General features: G+C 45.2%; 1 protein-coding gene across 1 annotated transcript in view; it reads left to right on the top strand.

Annotated features, from left to right (window-relative positions):
* Window positions 1-12,613: 12,613 nt before the first annotated feature.
* LOC148453941 (presenilin-associated rhomboid-like protein, mitochondrial) overlaps window positions 12,614-16,405 on the top strand; it is a 110,014-nt gene continuing 106,222 nt past the window's right edge. Inside the window, exon 1 of the mRNA XM_088461467.1 lies at window positions 12,614-12,686. Coding sequence (XP_088317593.1) covers window positions 12,637-12,686 — 50 coding nt within the window. The 5' untranslated portion in view covers window positions 12,614-12,636. The remainder of the gene's footprint in view (window positions 12,687-16,405) is intronic.

Raw genomic sequence — 16,405 nt, 5'->3', positions numbered from 1 at the left:
CAATGCTGTTAAACCCAATTACAGCAAAGCTGGGTGTCGGCAGGGAACCTGAATCAAAAGATCTGGTCGCAGAGAGAACCGAAACGGAACATCTTCCACCATGCTCTGAAGGGTTACATATCAGTTTCAGCATGGCCAATCCGGTGCTATCAGAATGACCGGCCGAGCCACTGATTGAATCCTCCGTAATACCCTTGGGATCATCACCAAAGGAGGAAATATGTACCCCAACTGGAACGACCAAGGTGCTGCCATGGCATCCACTAGAAATGCTTCAGGGTCCCAGTAGCGAGCTCCATATCTTGGCAGTTTCTTGTTGAGACGGGAGGCCAGCAGATCTGTCTGGCTGTCCCCACATGGAAATTATCTCCCTGAAAATCTCCTGTTGTAGTTCCCATTCTCCTGGGTGTACTGTATGGTGACTTAAAAAGTCTACCTCCCAGTAGTCCTCCCCTGGAATGAAAACTGCTGAGATCGCAGGAATCCGTTTCTCTGCCCAGTGAAGAATATAAGATACTTCCTTCATTGTGCGCCAGCTGCACGTGCCACCCTGCTTGTTTATGTAAGCAACTGTTGTGGCATTGTCCGATTGGATGCGCACAGGCTGGCCTTTTAACAGAGACTGGGCCTGAATCAGTGTGTTTGGGACTCCTCTTAGCTCCAGGATATTGATAGGAAGCAAGACTTTCTGGCTGAACCAGAGACCTGAAAGTGTCTCCCTAGTACCATAGCACCCCAGCCTGTTAGGCTGGAATCTGTGGTAACCACAATCAGTTCATTGCCACCAGACTGCAACCTTTTTCAGATTTCTCTCCTCCAGCCACCACGAAGGGACTGACGTACTTGGAGAGATGAGGTCTTTTGAGATGAGGGTCTGACTTTACCCAGTGATATAATAAATGGTTTTGCAAAGGACGTGCATGAAATCTGGCAAAAGCTATGGCTTCGAACGAAGCCACCATTATTCCCAGTAATTGCATGGCCCTGAGAATTGAAATCATTGGCAGTCTGAGGACCGCCCTTGTATTGGACTGGAGCTCCTGAACCTTCGCCTGAGCAAGAAACACCCTTTGACACAGAGTGTCGAAGATGAGCCCCAAATACATCATCCTTTGAGATGGAGCCAAATTTGATTTTGCCAAATTTATGACCCAACCAACAGTTTGCAGCAGTTCTGTAGGACCCGCAAAATGTTGATGCAAAAGGGCTACTGTAGACACCCTTATCAAAAGATCGTCTAGATATGCTAATACATTCACTCCCTCTTAACAGAAGGATCATATGTGCCATGACCTTTGTGAAAACTCTGATAGCGGTAGAAAGGCCGAAAGGCAGAGCCTGAAACTGACGCTCCCCTACTGCAAATCTCAGAAGACATTGATGGCCCCTCCATATGGGAATATTAAGGTAGGCATCTTTTATGTCTACTGATGCTAAGAATTGGTTCTTTTCAATTACTGTCCTTATTGACTCTATCTTGAATTTCTTCAAATGGAGATAAGGATTCAGCCATTTGAGATTGAGAATGGGTCGGAATGACCCATCTGGTTTGTCCACCAGAAACAGGCTAGAGTAAAAACCCCGACCCCTCTCTGATTTTGGTACTGGAACAATTACAGGTTGAGTCTCCCATATCCAAATATTCGGAAATACAGAATTTGTTTTGCATGACTGAGATAGTGAAACCTTTGATTGTTGATTTTTCAATGTACACAAACTTTGTCTAAGGTACAAATTATTAAAAATAATGTATAAAATGACCTACAGGCTGTGTATAGGGTGTATATGAAACAAATGAATTTCATTTATGTACACAAACTTTGTTTGAGCCACAAAATTATTGAAAATATTGTATATAACACTTAAATGCATTCGTTGTGTATATTTGGGTCACATTCCCAAGATATTTCATTATTAAATGCAAATATTCCTAAATATGGAATATTCCATTATCCAAAATATCCCTGGTCCCAAGCATTTTAGATATGGGAGACTCAACCTGTACTCGTGAACCTGACAAAGGCCCTCATTCAGAGCCGTACGCTCTGAGCAGAGCGCACGCTCTGAATGAGGGCCGGCCTCCATGAAAATGGAGCGTCCTCCTGGACGCTCGTATAGCTGTGGGTCACCACCCACAGGCTTTACGAGCGTGCTGTTTGATGGCCGCGATGGTCTTGACCATCGCGACCATCGAAACTGCGAGCCGGAGCCTGCGGTTGAGGTTTTCAACCGCAAGCTCCTGAGTGATTTTTGCTCTATCAGAGCCAAAATCACTCCCACTGACATCACTAGTGATGTCAGTGGGCCGGCTTCTGACGGGAGGCGTTCCCGTGGGAACGCCCCCGTCAGGGAGGCACGCCCCCGGCACGCCTACCAAAGGGGGCGTGCTGTCAATCAACATCGACAGCACGCCCCCTTTGATCAGACACAACGAGCGAAGGACTTTCCTTCGCTCGTCGTGTCTGGCGCATGCGCACGACGGAGCTCCCTCCGTTGTGCGCATGCTCAGTCCAGAACATCGACCCACTTGCGAGCGGACAGCCGCTCAAGAGTGGGTCTGAATCAGGCCCAAAGTCTGAACTGTCTTTTTCCTGTTCACCTCTCTTGGAAGAGGGATTACCAGAATTTTTTCTGAAACATGACTCCCTAAGTCTTGGCCCACCATACCCTTTACTCAATGATCTGGATTGGAATGACTCCAAGTATCCTTGACCCTGAGTAACCAGGTCCCCACTCAAGGACAGTTTCCTGGCTCTAAATAGTCATGCCAATTGCCCTGCTGCTTTGCCACAGTATGAGTAGGGCCCGATCCAACACGCCCCCTGTACAGGTACATCTGCGTATGACTCTAGGCATTGCTCGATAGGCCTGAAAGTTGCTCCTACTGTGGGCATGAAAGGAACCAAACCTGGGTTTAGGCTTAGGTATAGCATAAGGAAAGGAAAGGACTTTTACCCCCCCCCATCACCTGGGAAATTATTTTTAGCAATTCCTTGCCAAATAGGTAACCACCTAGAAATGGCAGAGCCTCTAAAGCTTGTTTAGATGCCATATCTGCCTTCCACGATTTTAGCCATAACGAGCGTCGGACCAAAATGGCTAGAGCAGGAATCTGAGTCTGTAATTGGACAGTGTCTTACTCACAAACGCCAAAGCTTCCGTGACCTGATCGGCTATGGTACTGGCTTCAGACATATTTCCTGACTGAAACCTAGTGACCATTTCCGGCATCCAGGCATTAATGGCTTTGACTACGCAGGTGCTAGCCAGGACAGGCCTCATGAAATTACCTGTCACAGAAAAAATTGATTTTAGTAATGATTCAATCCGTTTATCTCCAGCCTCCATCAGCATTACAGACTGTGCTGTGGGAAGGACCGTATTCCTTATTAACCCTGCAATGGGAGCATCCACCACGGGTGGAATTTCCCAGGCCTTTGTGCCCTCTTCCGGAAATGGATAAAGGACTTTAAACCTCTTATGGAAACTAATTTTGTGATCAGGTTTCAACCAGGCCTCCTTTATGATTTCATCAAAATGAGAAAACCCAGGAAAAACAGACACCTGCTTCTTCTTGCATTTAAAGAATGGGGTACGGGAACTACTGTTTCTTGAAGATGTAATGTCTCTCGGACTGCATTAATAAGCACAGATACCCCTGATAATGAATGGGACTCTTCCTGCCAATTGGAGGTGTCGTCCCATTCATTATAGAGTTCCCCTTCTTCCTGAGAAGAGGCTGCTGAGGCCTTGAGGAAGGGAGAGGTCACTCCTGAAAAGCGTAGGTGAAGTGTAACAGGACTGACTTTGTTTGGATATACCTGAGCAATCTCCTGATAAGGATCACCTCCACCCATAAGATCTACGGGTCCTTATTAGAGGGACTGCTGGTAATTTGTCATTTTTATCAGTGTCTTTTTTTTGAATGTGTATTGAAGTGTGTATAGTGCGTTATACACTAATTTTATGAAAATAAATTTTGGAATGACAATATTACACAATGTTTTGGAACACATTATGTTTTGCTTTTGACGAACTATCAATATTGAAGAAAGCGCTACAGAATACAGAACCCAATTACTCCTATATAAAGGAAAAGTACCTAGTCTGGTATATTTTGATTGTTTTTGACATCAGCGCATCCTAATTTTCAGTAAATTTCTCTATATATTAAGACTGCGGATCCAGGTTATGGGGAGGGGTTATATAGGGGGTGGGAGTCAGTTTGAACTAGTTAGTGCACGCCTCCAACCCACCTAAGGCATAACCCACAGGTAATGGCATCCCCCAGATGGACGATAAAGGAAAATTGATTAGTCGGGCATGACAAAACATCCAGCATGTCCGTGTGATATTTTTAAATTACAAGTTGGCTGCATGGGCACTGCATGCACTGCTGTGGCCAACCAACAGACATTTCCCTCGCACCTTCACAGTGGTGGAACGGGGAAAAGTCTCCTCCCCAGGGGAGGAAGCCAGATTTTGTGGCCAATACACTGTGAAATATCTCAGTGTTTGGCCATGATATGTTTTGGTATCAGGCTGACAATGTTGGTCGGTGTGATAAATTTTATCCTGGCGGGGAAAGGGATCAGGACGACTGCCCTAGTAACACTTCTGCTGGTCGCTATATAGCAGCGCAGCGACACATCAGGCAGTGAGAGTGTAGAGACTTTTGCTGCTCAGCAACAGCAGCCTCCCTCCCCATCCCTGGTCTAAGGTGAATGCATTTGCGCCATTTCAATAATTATATCATACAATGGGGCTGATTCAGGTTTGCATACATCTCCAATGTCTGTGCAGTATTCCCTAAGCAGCAGCATAATTGACATGATGCGGCCATTTTGGGGCGGCAACGAGGACCGTTTCCCAACTGCAGAGGACAGTGTCTGCGTCTTACTCCGATTTAGAGGCCTCGCCTATGGAGATGAGACGGCCATTCTGAGTAGCCTTAAACTTACTTAGATGGATGATGCCATGACAGATGGTCACGATGATGATCCAATGAGGCATCTCCTGACACAGAACTCAGATATGCGATGCCAGCAGTGGGCTTCTTTTGTCCTCCGGCGCCTTCTACAGCATTAGCATATTTTCACAAATAGCGTCAATCTCTGAATCATGCCCAGTATACACTATTGCACTGTTCTTTTACTTTCATGGTTCTGCACTAAAATGTATGGGTTCAGGATTATGGGGCCTGTTTAGTTAACTTAGCTATTACAGCAGATGCTCAACACATACTTTAATTGCAGTGCACAATGCATACTCACGCATGCGCAGAATGTTCCCAAGGAAGAGATGGTGTTAGTTTTTGGAGTGCTTAGCTTCTTTCTATATAAATATTATTTGTGTGCAGCCCCCATTGAATTCTAAAAGAAAAGGCAGAGCAAGCGGTATTTTCTCTGCACTAAATTTTCTGAATGTCGACATTATGACTACAAACCATCTGACACTCCTATTTAAAATTAAATGTACCAGACTACCGCTCATGTAAGAATTATGGTTGTCATACTGTACATGTACTGCGCCAAGGCCCAGAGCCTGAGTAATAGCAACAGCTACTGATCTTGGCAGAGGTATCTGTGGCTCTTTCCACCTCAGATTGTGCCACAATTATGTGAATGAAGAAGTAGTTAAGAAGCTGACGCCGCTATCCCGAATGAGATCAGGATAGCGGCGGCGGAATCCCGAACGTCTGGATGCCGGGTAAGTATCACTGTTCCCGGAGATAAGGGGTTAGGTTTAGGCACACTCGGGGGGGAGATTAGGCATCCCCCAGGGAGGGTTAGGCTACGGGGAGGGGTGGTTAGGGTAAATCACTCCCCCAGGAGGTATAGGTTTAGGAAGGAGGGGGGGGTTAGGCACCACCTGGGGGAGGTAAGGGTTAGGCACCAATAAGAGGGTTGGGGGGAGAGGGTTAGGGTACTTATGCTGCTGTCGGGATTTGAACTGCCGGTATTTCATACCAAACCCATGTGAATGTAGAAGTCATAACCACCATAGTGCATGCCTGCAAACATGATCCACTCTAGGATGGACAAAATGTTCTGTTCATGGCATACTTGCCATCTCTCACGGCATGGCTAGGTGACTCCCAAAATTCGTGAGGTGCTCCTGGTCACCCACAAGAGAGGTCACCCGCTACTTACCTACTGACAGTGGGCGTTCAGAGGGGGGGTCACGATGCAATTTTCCACTGAATCGAGTCATCATAGCCGTGCTCCCTGCTTTACAATGCAGTTAATCTCAACATTGCATAGCAGGGGGTGGGGCCATGTTCACACTGCCACGCCTCCACACCATCCACCATTGCTGCACCAACTTGGCTGTCCCCTCTGGGAGAAAGAAAAGTGTTTCAACATAGGTGATGACAATCGTAAATTAAGAGGGAAGCCCAGGAACAGTGGATTTTGTCCCTGGAATGGGTCATGTTGGGAGGTATGATCAGTACTCGAAGTGGGGAGCTATACGGCGGTACGACATACTGCCACTTCATTTTTGCTGCAGTAGAGAGTTTACCAGCACTGGGATCGAGTATGGGATCCCAGCACTGGAACAGCAGCGGCATTGTGTGGAGATGTGTCCTGCTGGGGATTCATGTTGATTGGGGTGGCCCTGTGAGCCAGCCAATCCCAGATCAGGAACCAGCTGCCAATTTTTTTTCATCTGGTACCGGCCGCGTGCCAATCGCGGACCACCAATGAGATGCTGCCAGGTGGCAGCTTCTCAGTGGCTCGCGGCCGGCGCCAGATTTCAAAAGCCGCCCCTTCTTTTGATTGGCAGCCGGTCCGCGAGTCAGGATTGGCTGACGGCTGGTGCGAACTTTACACTGCAATGCAGCCAGGACCCGAAGCTCCCGACTCCTTCCCAGGGCAGATAGAAAGTAGGAAGGATGTGAGAGAGGGAATCAGAGGGGGCGATTCAATTCAGCGCAATGCTAAATAGAAGTGGGAAGGAATTTTCGGAGCTATTCAATTCACCGTAATGTTAGCCAGACTACAGGAGCAGAAATCCAACTAAAGTGCCGCCCGCGATGCTGTTTTTCAGCTTAGCGCGCTGCTAACAGCCTTGCAGCCAGAACTTTAGTCGGAGAATGCCGGTTAGCGCGACTAAACGCGCAGCCTTTCTCAAATTTAAGTTGTTTAGTCAGGCTTATCAGCGCGGTGTTGAATAGCTCTGGAAACTACTTCCTGGGACTATCCAGCATCGCGCTGAATTGAATCGCCCCAATGAGAGTGGAGGGTGTGAGAGAGGTAATCTGTTAGAGAAAGGGGCAGGGGGTGACAGAGGGAATCATTTAAGTTGGGTACACATTAGCCGATATGTACCCAGCGCACCATCATGGGTAAAGGGACCGGTCATGTGGCAAGTGAATACACACTTGTCAATGCCACCTCCAACGAGGGGTTTACAAGACAATCTGCATACTGCAGCATGACAATGTAAGGGACGTCCCCTGTCGGCCTGCAGTAGGGTCAACAGGCAATGTCACTAATGACCTGCGGGAGCGCGCATATTATGGGTGCACACTCAGGCCCGCTGAGAGCAACGGTGGGGACGGGTAATAGGGGGAGTGGCCTACTCGTGGGAGGCGTGGCCACGCCCCCTTCCCAAACCCCCCCCCCTATTTGCAGCGCTGCGAAGCGTCGCTGCTCGCTGGGGATGGGGGCGCTCTGGGCCCCCTCAGCCCTGCTCAAAGCCAGGGTGGGTGCGATCAGTGTGATCACTCCCCCCACAGGCATAGGAGACTGCTGTGGCTGCTGCTCAGAAGCCACGAGCAGTCTCCACTGCAGCTCAGCGTGCTGGACTGCTGTGAGGGAGGGGGAGCGGCGCCAGACCCGGGCCCCTCAGGAAGCCCGGGCCCCGGTAATATGTACCCGCCCCCCCCCCCCTCTCGACGCCCCTGTGCACACTAGACAATGTACCAGATTTCACTCCAATCCGCAGTATCGGACATATTGTCTAGTGAGTACCTGCCTTCAGAGAGATGGGCAGGGAGTGAGAGAGGTAAACAGGCAATTTAGTGGTGCAGGGGGTGAGAGTGCGAGTGAATCGTTAATACCTCTTTCACATTGTCATCAATTAACCCGGGTTATTACACATTAACGCGCAGCAACCCGGGTTACTGCACAGTGTGACAGGGCCAAATTGAAATATCCTGGGTTGAGCATTTCAACCTGGGTAACGAGCAGAGTTGAACATGAGTTCAATCCGGCTAATGGTGCAGTGTGAATGGGTAACCCGGGTCCCGTTCACTGCATAGGGAGAGCCGGCCCTTGGAGATGAGATCCTCTCCAAGCACCAGCTTATGTAACACCGCTATGCCAGTCTAAAATGGGTTTCAGGCGGGTTGCACCTGGGATAGACTCGTGCACAAAACCCGGGTGCGACCCAAAATTTACGATCTGAAAGGGGTATTCCTGAGAGGGGCAGGGGGTGAGACAGGCAGGGCTGGATTTAGGACTACATGGGCTTGGAGCTGAAAAGATCAAGGGCCTATTATGAAAAGCTGAGAAGTGCGACCATTTTTGTGTGGGTGTGGCCAATGCCATGTGGGCGTGTACACACCTATTCTCTCAGCCCCAATGTCTCCCTTTATAGGTAGAAGAAAAAAAAGCAAATTTTTGTGTGGGAAATAGAAATACAATTGTACCTCTTATGATTTATATCAAATGGCCTGTCAACATCATGCTGTCATGACTATGGGCCTATTTTTTATATGTGGAGGTCTGTAGCTGTAGCTCCAAATGCCCCATTATTAATATGGCCGTGGAGACAGGGGAGAGAGTTGCACGGGGTCAGATGGAAGCAGAAGCTGAAAGGGTACAAGTCGCATATTCCGTTGTTTATAGGAAATATACTAATTCCCCAGTATCTGCTGCACCGGATAAGGAATCGAACATGTAAGTATAGGTGGTGGCCGCGATCTCTAACATATAGCAAAGGTTGCTTCTACATCCATGAAAAATAGTGCACGTACCCAGCGAACCTACACGACAGACACAGGGCCCTGACGAGTTTTCAGCGTTCTATAGGCGGGACAACGGCACGCATTCAGGAGAAATGGATGTGACGTCGCTTCCCTTCCACTGCGCTGATGGAAGAGGTAACGTGTGATTGGTCATCTTGGTTTTGGTGTCGGGGCCGGCTGTTGGTCACAAAAGTGACCAGTAAAGAGATACTCGTTGAGGAAGTAAGGAGAGATAAAAGGTGACAGCATGGATATGGAGGTGTGACCTTCAATCTGAAATATCTTCTATTATCCCTCATATATTTGGCTCTTTGCAATGAAATTAAAACCCTGCTTTGTAACTGCTTACGCTGATAGCAGTGGTTTTGGTAATGATTTGCTTCCATAGCATAATATGGAAGATAGAATGATTATTACATTCATATTGTTTTGTTCATTGATGTTTAACAATTAAATGATAAAAGTTTTAATATTTTTTTATGGGATTTAGTTTAGCTGCAACACAGTTGCAGATTTTATTTTATTAGGCAACAGCAATTTGTTATTTTGTTGACAATGACAAAATGCGACTCCTACTTGGTAGGTAATACATGTGCTTTGTACTTCAGATATATATGTTACGCACATCGGAAGAGGAGTCTGAATCTCCCGGTCACAGAGGATAAAAATGACGAGCATCTACAGGGAGACACTGCTGTACAGGACGAAGTTCTGTGTACAGGTGTAGAGTCATTATAGTAAATTCGAGGATCCTTCATATTAGTTTAGTGACCTGTACTGTTTTGTAGTGATGGACATTGATGGTTTGAGACTTTAAATGTTTTTCTTCTGATGGTAGCTTTTTTACCATTTGTTGGCTTTCCGATGTTTGTCACCATGAGATGGTATGAGAGCATTAAGCTGAATTCGGCTGTTAAACATCAAGCTTGGCTTGTACTACATGTAACATGTTACAAGTCACTGCGCATCTGTGAACCATTGTGATTTTTCCTCCATCAATTTCTTTTGATGTGATGGTCTGTTACCATTGCTTCGTAATATTCATATGCACAAGTCCATTATTACTGTCTTATTAGGCTTGAGATAATAATGAAAAAGAAAATCCTTATAGTGCGTGATGACCTCTATATAGATTATGATTCAAATAATGGTGCCTACAAGCAGCAGTTTAGGAAAGGGGAACTACGTCAATCCCACAATAGTATCAATGAAAAAGGAAAGAGAACTGCTATTAGATACACATAAAGATGATTACTGGACCAGTGTATGAAATAAAACTTCATTAACATGAATTATACTTCCGGGGGCGGAGCATCGTGCATGGCCGCTTTTTACAGCAGCGCCTCCACTTAAGTAGACTTCGACATCCATCAGGTCTCTAAAAGATATACTAAACTGATTATTGGTGACCAAATACATACTTTGGGCTCTGGTGCATCGATATAGCTCATAATAGTGGACGGAGCATCTTTTAATCCCCGGATTTCAGCCTTACATACAAGGCGCTCATGACCGCCATGCTGTTTGGCGCGAATACGGGACCTCACTACCATAACTGAGAGGCCCGAGTAACAACTCCTTATAGAAACATACCATCGACCTGTCCTTGTTTCCCCGGTTAACCACCCCTAAATATTGATTGACGGTGGCTGAGTGTCCGGAGACACCACAGGTACTAACGGCTCGGTGGAGACTCGGAAAAATCGACACAGACTTACCTGTGCAGTGACTCGAGGCTCCTATGCTTGTACCGGACGATTAGACTTCGGGGCTCCTGGCTGCTTCTCCCTCCTGACGCGGTGGTCTGAGGTGGTAAAGTCGCTGCTGCTGACGGGATTCGGCTGGGCTTTAGGTGTCTGGTGGTGCTGTGGCCGAGGACGGGTTTCTCCCCGGTGGTCCGGTGACTTCTGGATGCGCTTCTGATCCCCGGTCACTGAGCCCTAGGCTCCGTCTGACTGCCTGCTGCGCCTATTCACCACTGGTACATCCCCTCTCCAGATCCTGTGGACAGACCTGAAGTGGTTGGTCGTGAACCTTACCCCCTGCTGCTTTGCTCCGTGTCCGCATTGTTGCTGGTGTCCCGGAGATACTGTGTGTCCTCACTCTGAGTGCTGATGAGGAGTGACTGGATTGAGACTGCCAGACCGGTGGTCTCCGAAAGAATTCCCTCTGAGGTGCGGCCGTGGTGGACAGCGGGGAAAACGCTGGAGCCAAACTCGGCTGTGGTGGGTGAAGGTGGAGACACTGCTACTGCTGGTGAGTCCTCACGTTCTTGACAAACATGTACTGTTTCCTGGTGACGATACTGACAAAGGGCCTTTCTTCAAAGAGACGAAGAAACTTGGATCCTGTTCCTCAGGGACATTGCTGGAGCAGGAGTGACACTCAGTTCCCTAAACCTTGCGGTGTTTGTGGAAATCGGAGAAGGAACACTCATCCTCTGAGGCTTTGGGGTAGATTGATATATCAATATATACCTGTGTATATATATAATCCCATTGCTGTGAATGTAATTGGTATATCATTGCTTGAGAGACAACAGTTTCTCTATGAAGTCATACTTCCCTGAACTAGTTTAGGATCTAAGTTCTGTGGTATAGCTGGTTCAGTATTTTTGATAGCTCAGAGGTAGATAGAAGCAAATGTTCAAAGAAACTAAAATTCTGACTTAGTCTACTATTGAAAGGAATAATTAAATCTTTATTCTTATATACAGTATCCTTGCAAAATAATATTTTTACAGTCTAAACCAAGAGGTGGCTTAGATTTCAATATAAGTTTGTCTGATGATATAAGAAAACTATTTAGTTGCTCACTTGGTTAAAGCTTTACTAACTGTGTGCTATAGGGAATATCTGATTATTTCAGTTAGAGTCTACAAGCTTAAGGCCCCCATACATCAGCAATTTGAAAACCACAATAGAACAATTTGAAGATTTATTGCCCGATCTTAGGATTTCCCAATTGAGCAATCTGTGCCCATACACTACAGATCTTTTTCAGTGATTTGCAGATCAATTGCAGCAAACACAGATCTGGCAATCTTGAAAGGCCCATCATTTTGCTAGAAGCGGTCTGCAAATCTGCTGATCATGTCCATACACTAGCAATCTACAGCCCCAATCGATCTGTGAAATCCAACATGTTGGACAATCTGATTAAACAATTCCAATCACTTTTTGGTTGCAATCTACGATCTGTGAAGCCCATACATTGCAGATTTTTATACACAATCGATTGCAAATTGCACGATTGCTGCAATCCATCTCTGATGTATGGGGGCCTTTAGTCTGCCATCCAGTGGCGTAACTATAGAGGGTGCAGGGGGTGCGCTTGCTATGGGGCCCGGCAGCTTCGGGGCCCGCCGGCCCAGCAAGTACCCTCTGCACCCAGGGCCGGATTAACAATTACCCACTCAGGTGACTGTTATCCCACAATACGAATCACCTACTATCAGTGACAGTGAATGCGGACCGCGCATAATAATCTAGCACTAGCTAGGAGGTGGACGTGTATGTTCGTCTCACTCAGTGTCCTCCCCTTCCCTTCCCACAGCTAGGTGCCCCGGATCCTGACAGTCTACCTGCTGACTGGCCGCAATGTCCCGGCGGAGCAGACGTCAGGTGATGACGTCATGACGCTGCCGCCTGACATCTCCAGAGATGGTACCTGAAGGAGCGGCACTCACAGTGCAGAGGAGCACAACACTAAGGTAACATATCGGGGGGGGGTTACAGAACAAGGAATTGAGGAGAAGGGTGGATAGGAGACAATACAACACACAAAGGGCATGAGGGAGGGGACAAAGAAAATAAAAGACACTGGGAGAACAATATAAGACATAAAGGGGGGGAGAGAGGACAATACAAAACATGAGGGGTAATCTAAAATTTACAGATAGGGGTGGGGAGCACAATATAGAAAACATAGACAACTGGGACTACACACTGCAGATTGAAGGGGGGGGGGTGTAGTGCCTAATACAGATCATACAGATTGGTTGGACAGCACATTGCATTCCATACACATTGTGAGGGAGAGGGCCACATAATGCAGGACATACAGATGGGGCGGGGTGGACAGCGCAATGCAGGACATACAGATAGTGGGACAGCACAAGTTGGGGGGGCCCTTAAAAATTTTTGCTATGGGGCACACAAATTTCTAGTTACGCCCCTGCTGCCATCTAGTGTTACTATTGGTTAATTACTTGCAATTTCTCTGATTAACAGACTGACCACAAAGTTTCCCCTAAAAATTTAGTAACACTGTTATATTTCCTAAATCATTACAAGTGATTTCTCAGTGATTCCTGTTATTTGATATCTCCACATTGTATACTATATGCTACATTTAAACTCAATTATTGCCCTTTCATCATACTAATTCACGGATATAAAAGTGCTTTTGTTATTGCTAAACTACAAAACTTTTTCCATTGAAACATCGACTAATAATGTAATAATTCACAAATATTCCTAACGTGGTAACGAGTCTCTAGCTGATTATTGGCTCCAGGGCAGCACAGACGGTGTAATGGTTAGCGTTACTGCCTCACAGCACTGAGGTCGTGGGTTTGATTCTCACCACAGCCCTAACTGTGTGGAGTTTGTATGGAGTTTGTATAATTCACAAATATTCCTAAGGTGGTAACGAGTCTCTAGCTGAGTCCCTGTGCTTGCGTGGGTTTCCTTCGGGTACTCCGGTTTCCTCCCACACTCCAAAAATATACTGGTAGGTTAATTGGCTCCAAAACATAAAATTAACCCTAGTGTGTATGTGTGTGAGCATGTGATAGGGAACATAGATTGTAAGCTCCACTGGGGCAGGGACTGATGTGAATGGCCAACTATTCTCTGTAAAGCGCTGCGGAATATGTGTGCGCTATATAAATAACTGGTAATAATAATAATAATAGTATGGACAAATTTTTTGACAAAATTCCGACTGATACAATGGTCAGGACGAAGGTATCACAAGCTAAAACTCCCTCAGTAAAAGAGGTTAAAAATACCTCCCCTCAAAACCCCAAAACTCCCTCTTTATCACAAGAGCTTTCCTCGTCACCTATTATGTCTTCTCAGTCTATAGAGGAATCTCAACCTTTAATTCCTCATCTGGAAAAAAAACTAGATGCCATACAAACAACCCTAAATACGGTTCTGTCCCATTTGGAAACTCATACTAAACGATTGGTTGAAGTAGAACAGCGTGTTAGTTCAGCTGAAGACATGATCTTATCTCTGCAAAACTCTGATGATTCGCAGAATCAACAAATTACATTTCTAACCTCGAAGATCGATGACCTCGAGAATAGAGAAAGATGCAATAATCTTAGATTTATAGGTGTCCCTGAATCTATTACAGGTGCTGACCTCATTGATCTACTTAGTATAGACATAATTCAAGTTCTTAATGTCCCTACTACTTCAGGTACAGTACTGATTGAAAGGGCTCATCGCATTGGCCCGGATCGAGGTCCCCACTCTACTCAATCCCGTCCTCGACCAGTTATTGCTAGATTCCTCAACTTCCGCGATAAAAAAAATATACTAATAGCCTATAGAAAGAAACTCACTCTTGAAGTACGTAACTTTAAACTGTTAATATTTCAGGATTTCTCTGCTCATGTGTGACTGAAACGGAAAGAATTTACCCCAATTTGTAACCATTTATTTACACAAAGCATCAAATTTGCTCTTCTCTAGCCTGCTAAATTGAGGGTATTCATAGAGGTAAAACCAATGATGTTTGAAACCCCTGACCTAGCTAGAGCTCATTTTGATATTCCACTCAATCATTCTTCCTCGAATCCACCTCCAAATGGATGAAACTGTTATACTCTCTTGTTTGTATTTACTGTATTGTTGGTTTGCTGGTGCCTCAATGCTGCCCTCTTTTGTGGTGGAGCGGGGTTCTGGTAAAGCAAACTATTTGTTCAAATGTTTATGGTAAAGATGTTGCTATTTTTAGACAACACAATATGTTTCTACTTCATTTATCACACTTTCCCCAACTTTTCTCTTGCCCTTTCCCTTTTTTTGTTTTTCCCAACTCATCTGTGGATTCCTATTTTCCCCTCGCTGCGGCTGAGAGTACTATTGTGCTATACTTGTCCTGCTTGCTGGGATGAGCTCATGTTTAATTGGTTGCCTTTCAAGCTTTCCATTTTTAGAATCAGAATAGGATGATGACCAATACTAGGTACACAAGGATAGTCACTCAGGAGGCTTCCTCTTCTATCAAATTCATATCATGGAATGTGGCGTGCTTGAATTCTGCTATCAAAAGACGCAAGGTTCTAATGCACCTTAAACGATACACTCCTGACATAGTTTTATTACAGGAGACACATTGGTTAAGAGGATCACAAACTACACTTAAAAGTACATGGATCCGGGAGTGTGTTTCTGCCTCTTTTGAAAAAAGAAACATGGTGTAGCCATATTATTCAGCAAACATCTTCAATACACAATAGATAAGGTGGTGGCGGATAAGGAAGGCTGTTTTCTTCTGATTTGTCTAACAGTCAATGGTGAGAAGCTAAGTATCCTTAACATATATACACCTCATACCCCAAATTTGGCCTTTTTTAAGAAGATCTCTATTGATGAAAAATGACACTACAAATTTAATTATAGGAGGTGACTTCAATTGTCTCCATAATCCTTTATTAGATAATTCGACTGGTGCCCCTAGTACATCTCAACATCAAATGAATGGAATAGATTTTCTAATCACACGACATGACATGATTGATCTATGGAGGCTACACAATCCGACTGGTAGAGATTTTACTTTCCATTCCCATGTACACAATGTATTCACTAGAATAGATTACTTCTTAATTGCTGATTCTTTATTATCAAGAGTCACAGATGCAACCATAGAATCTATTATTATTTCTGATCACGCCCCTATACTTTTTAATTTGTCCCGAAATGATACATGGCACTCGTCACGTCTTTGGCGATTTCCTTCATTCTTATCTCAGAATGATGATTTTTAAACATTCTTAAAAAATAAATGGAGAGAATATGTAGACGACAATCTAGAACATTGGAATGAGCCGGTCCTTTTTTGGGAGGCCTCAAAAGCAGTGATGAGGGGGCATATAATCTCATATGTGGCCAAAAGTAATCATGCACATAGAGAAAAATTGCAGTCTCTACGTGATAGTTTAAAAGAGTCTTATCGATATTATCTTCAATTCTCGACTGCTGTCAATAAAATTTTATATCTCAAACATAAACAGATTTTAGAAACCTTTTTATTAAAGGAGGCTCAGACTAGGCTGGATTATTCTAAAAACACTTATTACCGTCATGGAGGTAAATCGGGTAAAATATTAGCATATATGATTAAACAACAAGAAAAAAAACAATTCATAACAAAATTATTAGATCCAGAAACGAATATTACTGTAACTAA

The sequence above is a fragment of the Taudactylus pleione genome, unplaced genomic scaffold (genome assembly GCF_031769625.1).
Source record: "Taudactylus pleione unplaced genomic scaffold, aTauple2 ptg001058l, whole genome shotgun sequence".
NCBI classification, from domain to species: Eukaryota; Metazoa; Chordata; class Amphibia; order Anura; family Myobatrachidae; genus Taudactylus; species Taudactylus pleione.
This window is presented reverse-complemented; position numbering and strand designations above follow the sequence as displayed.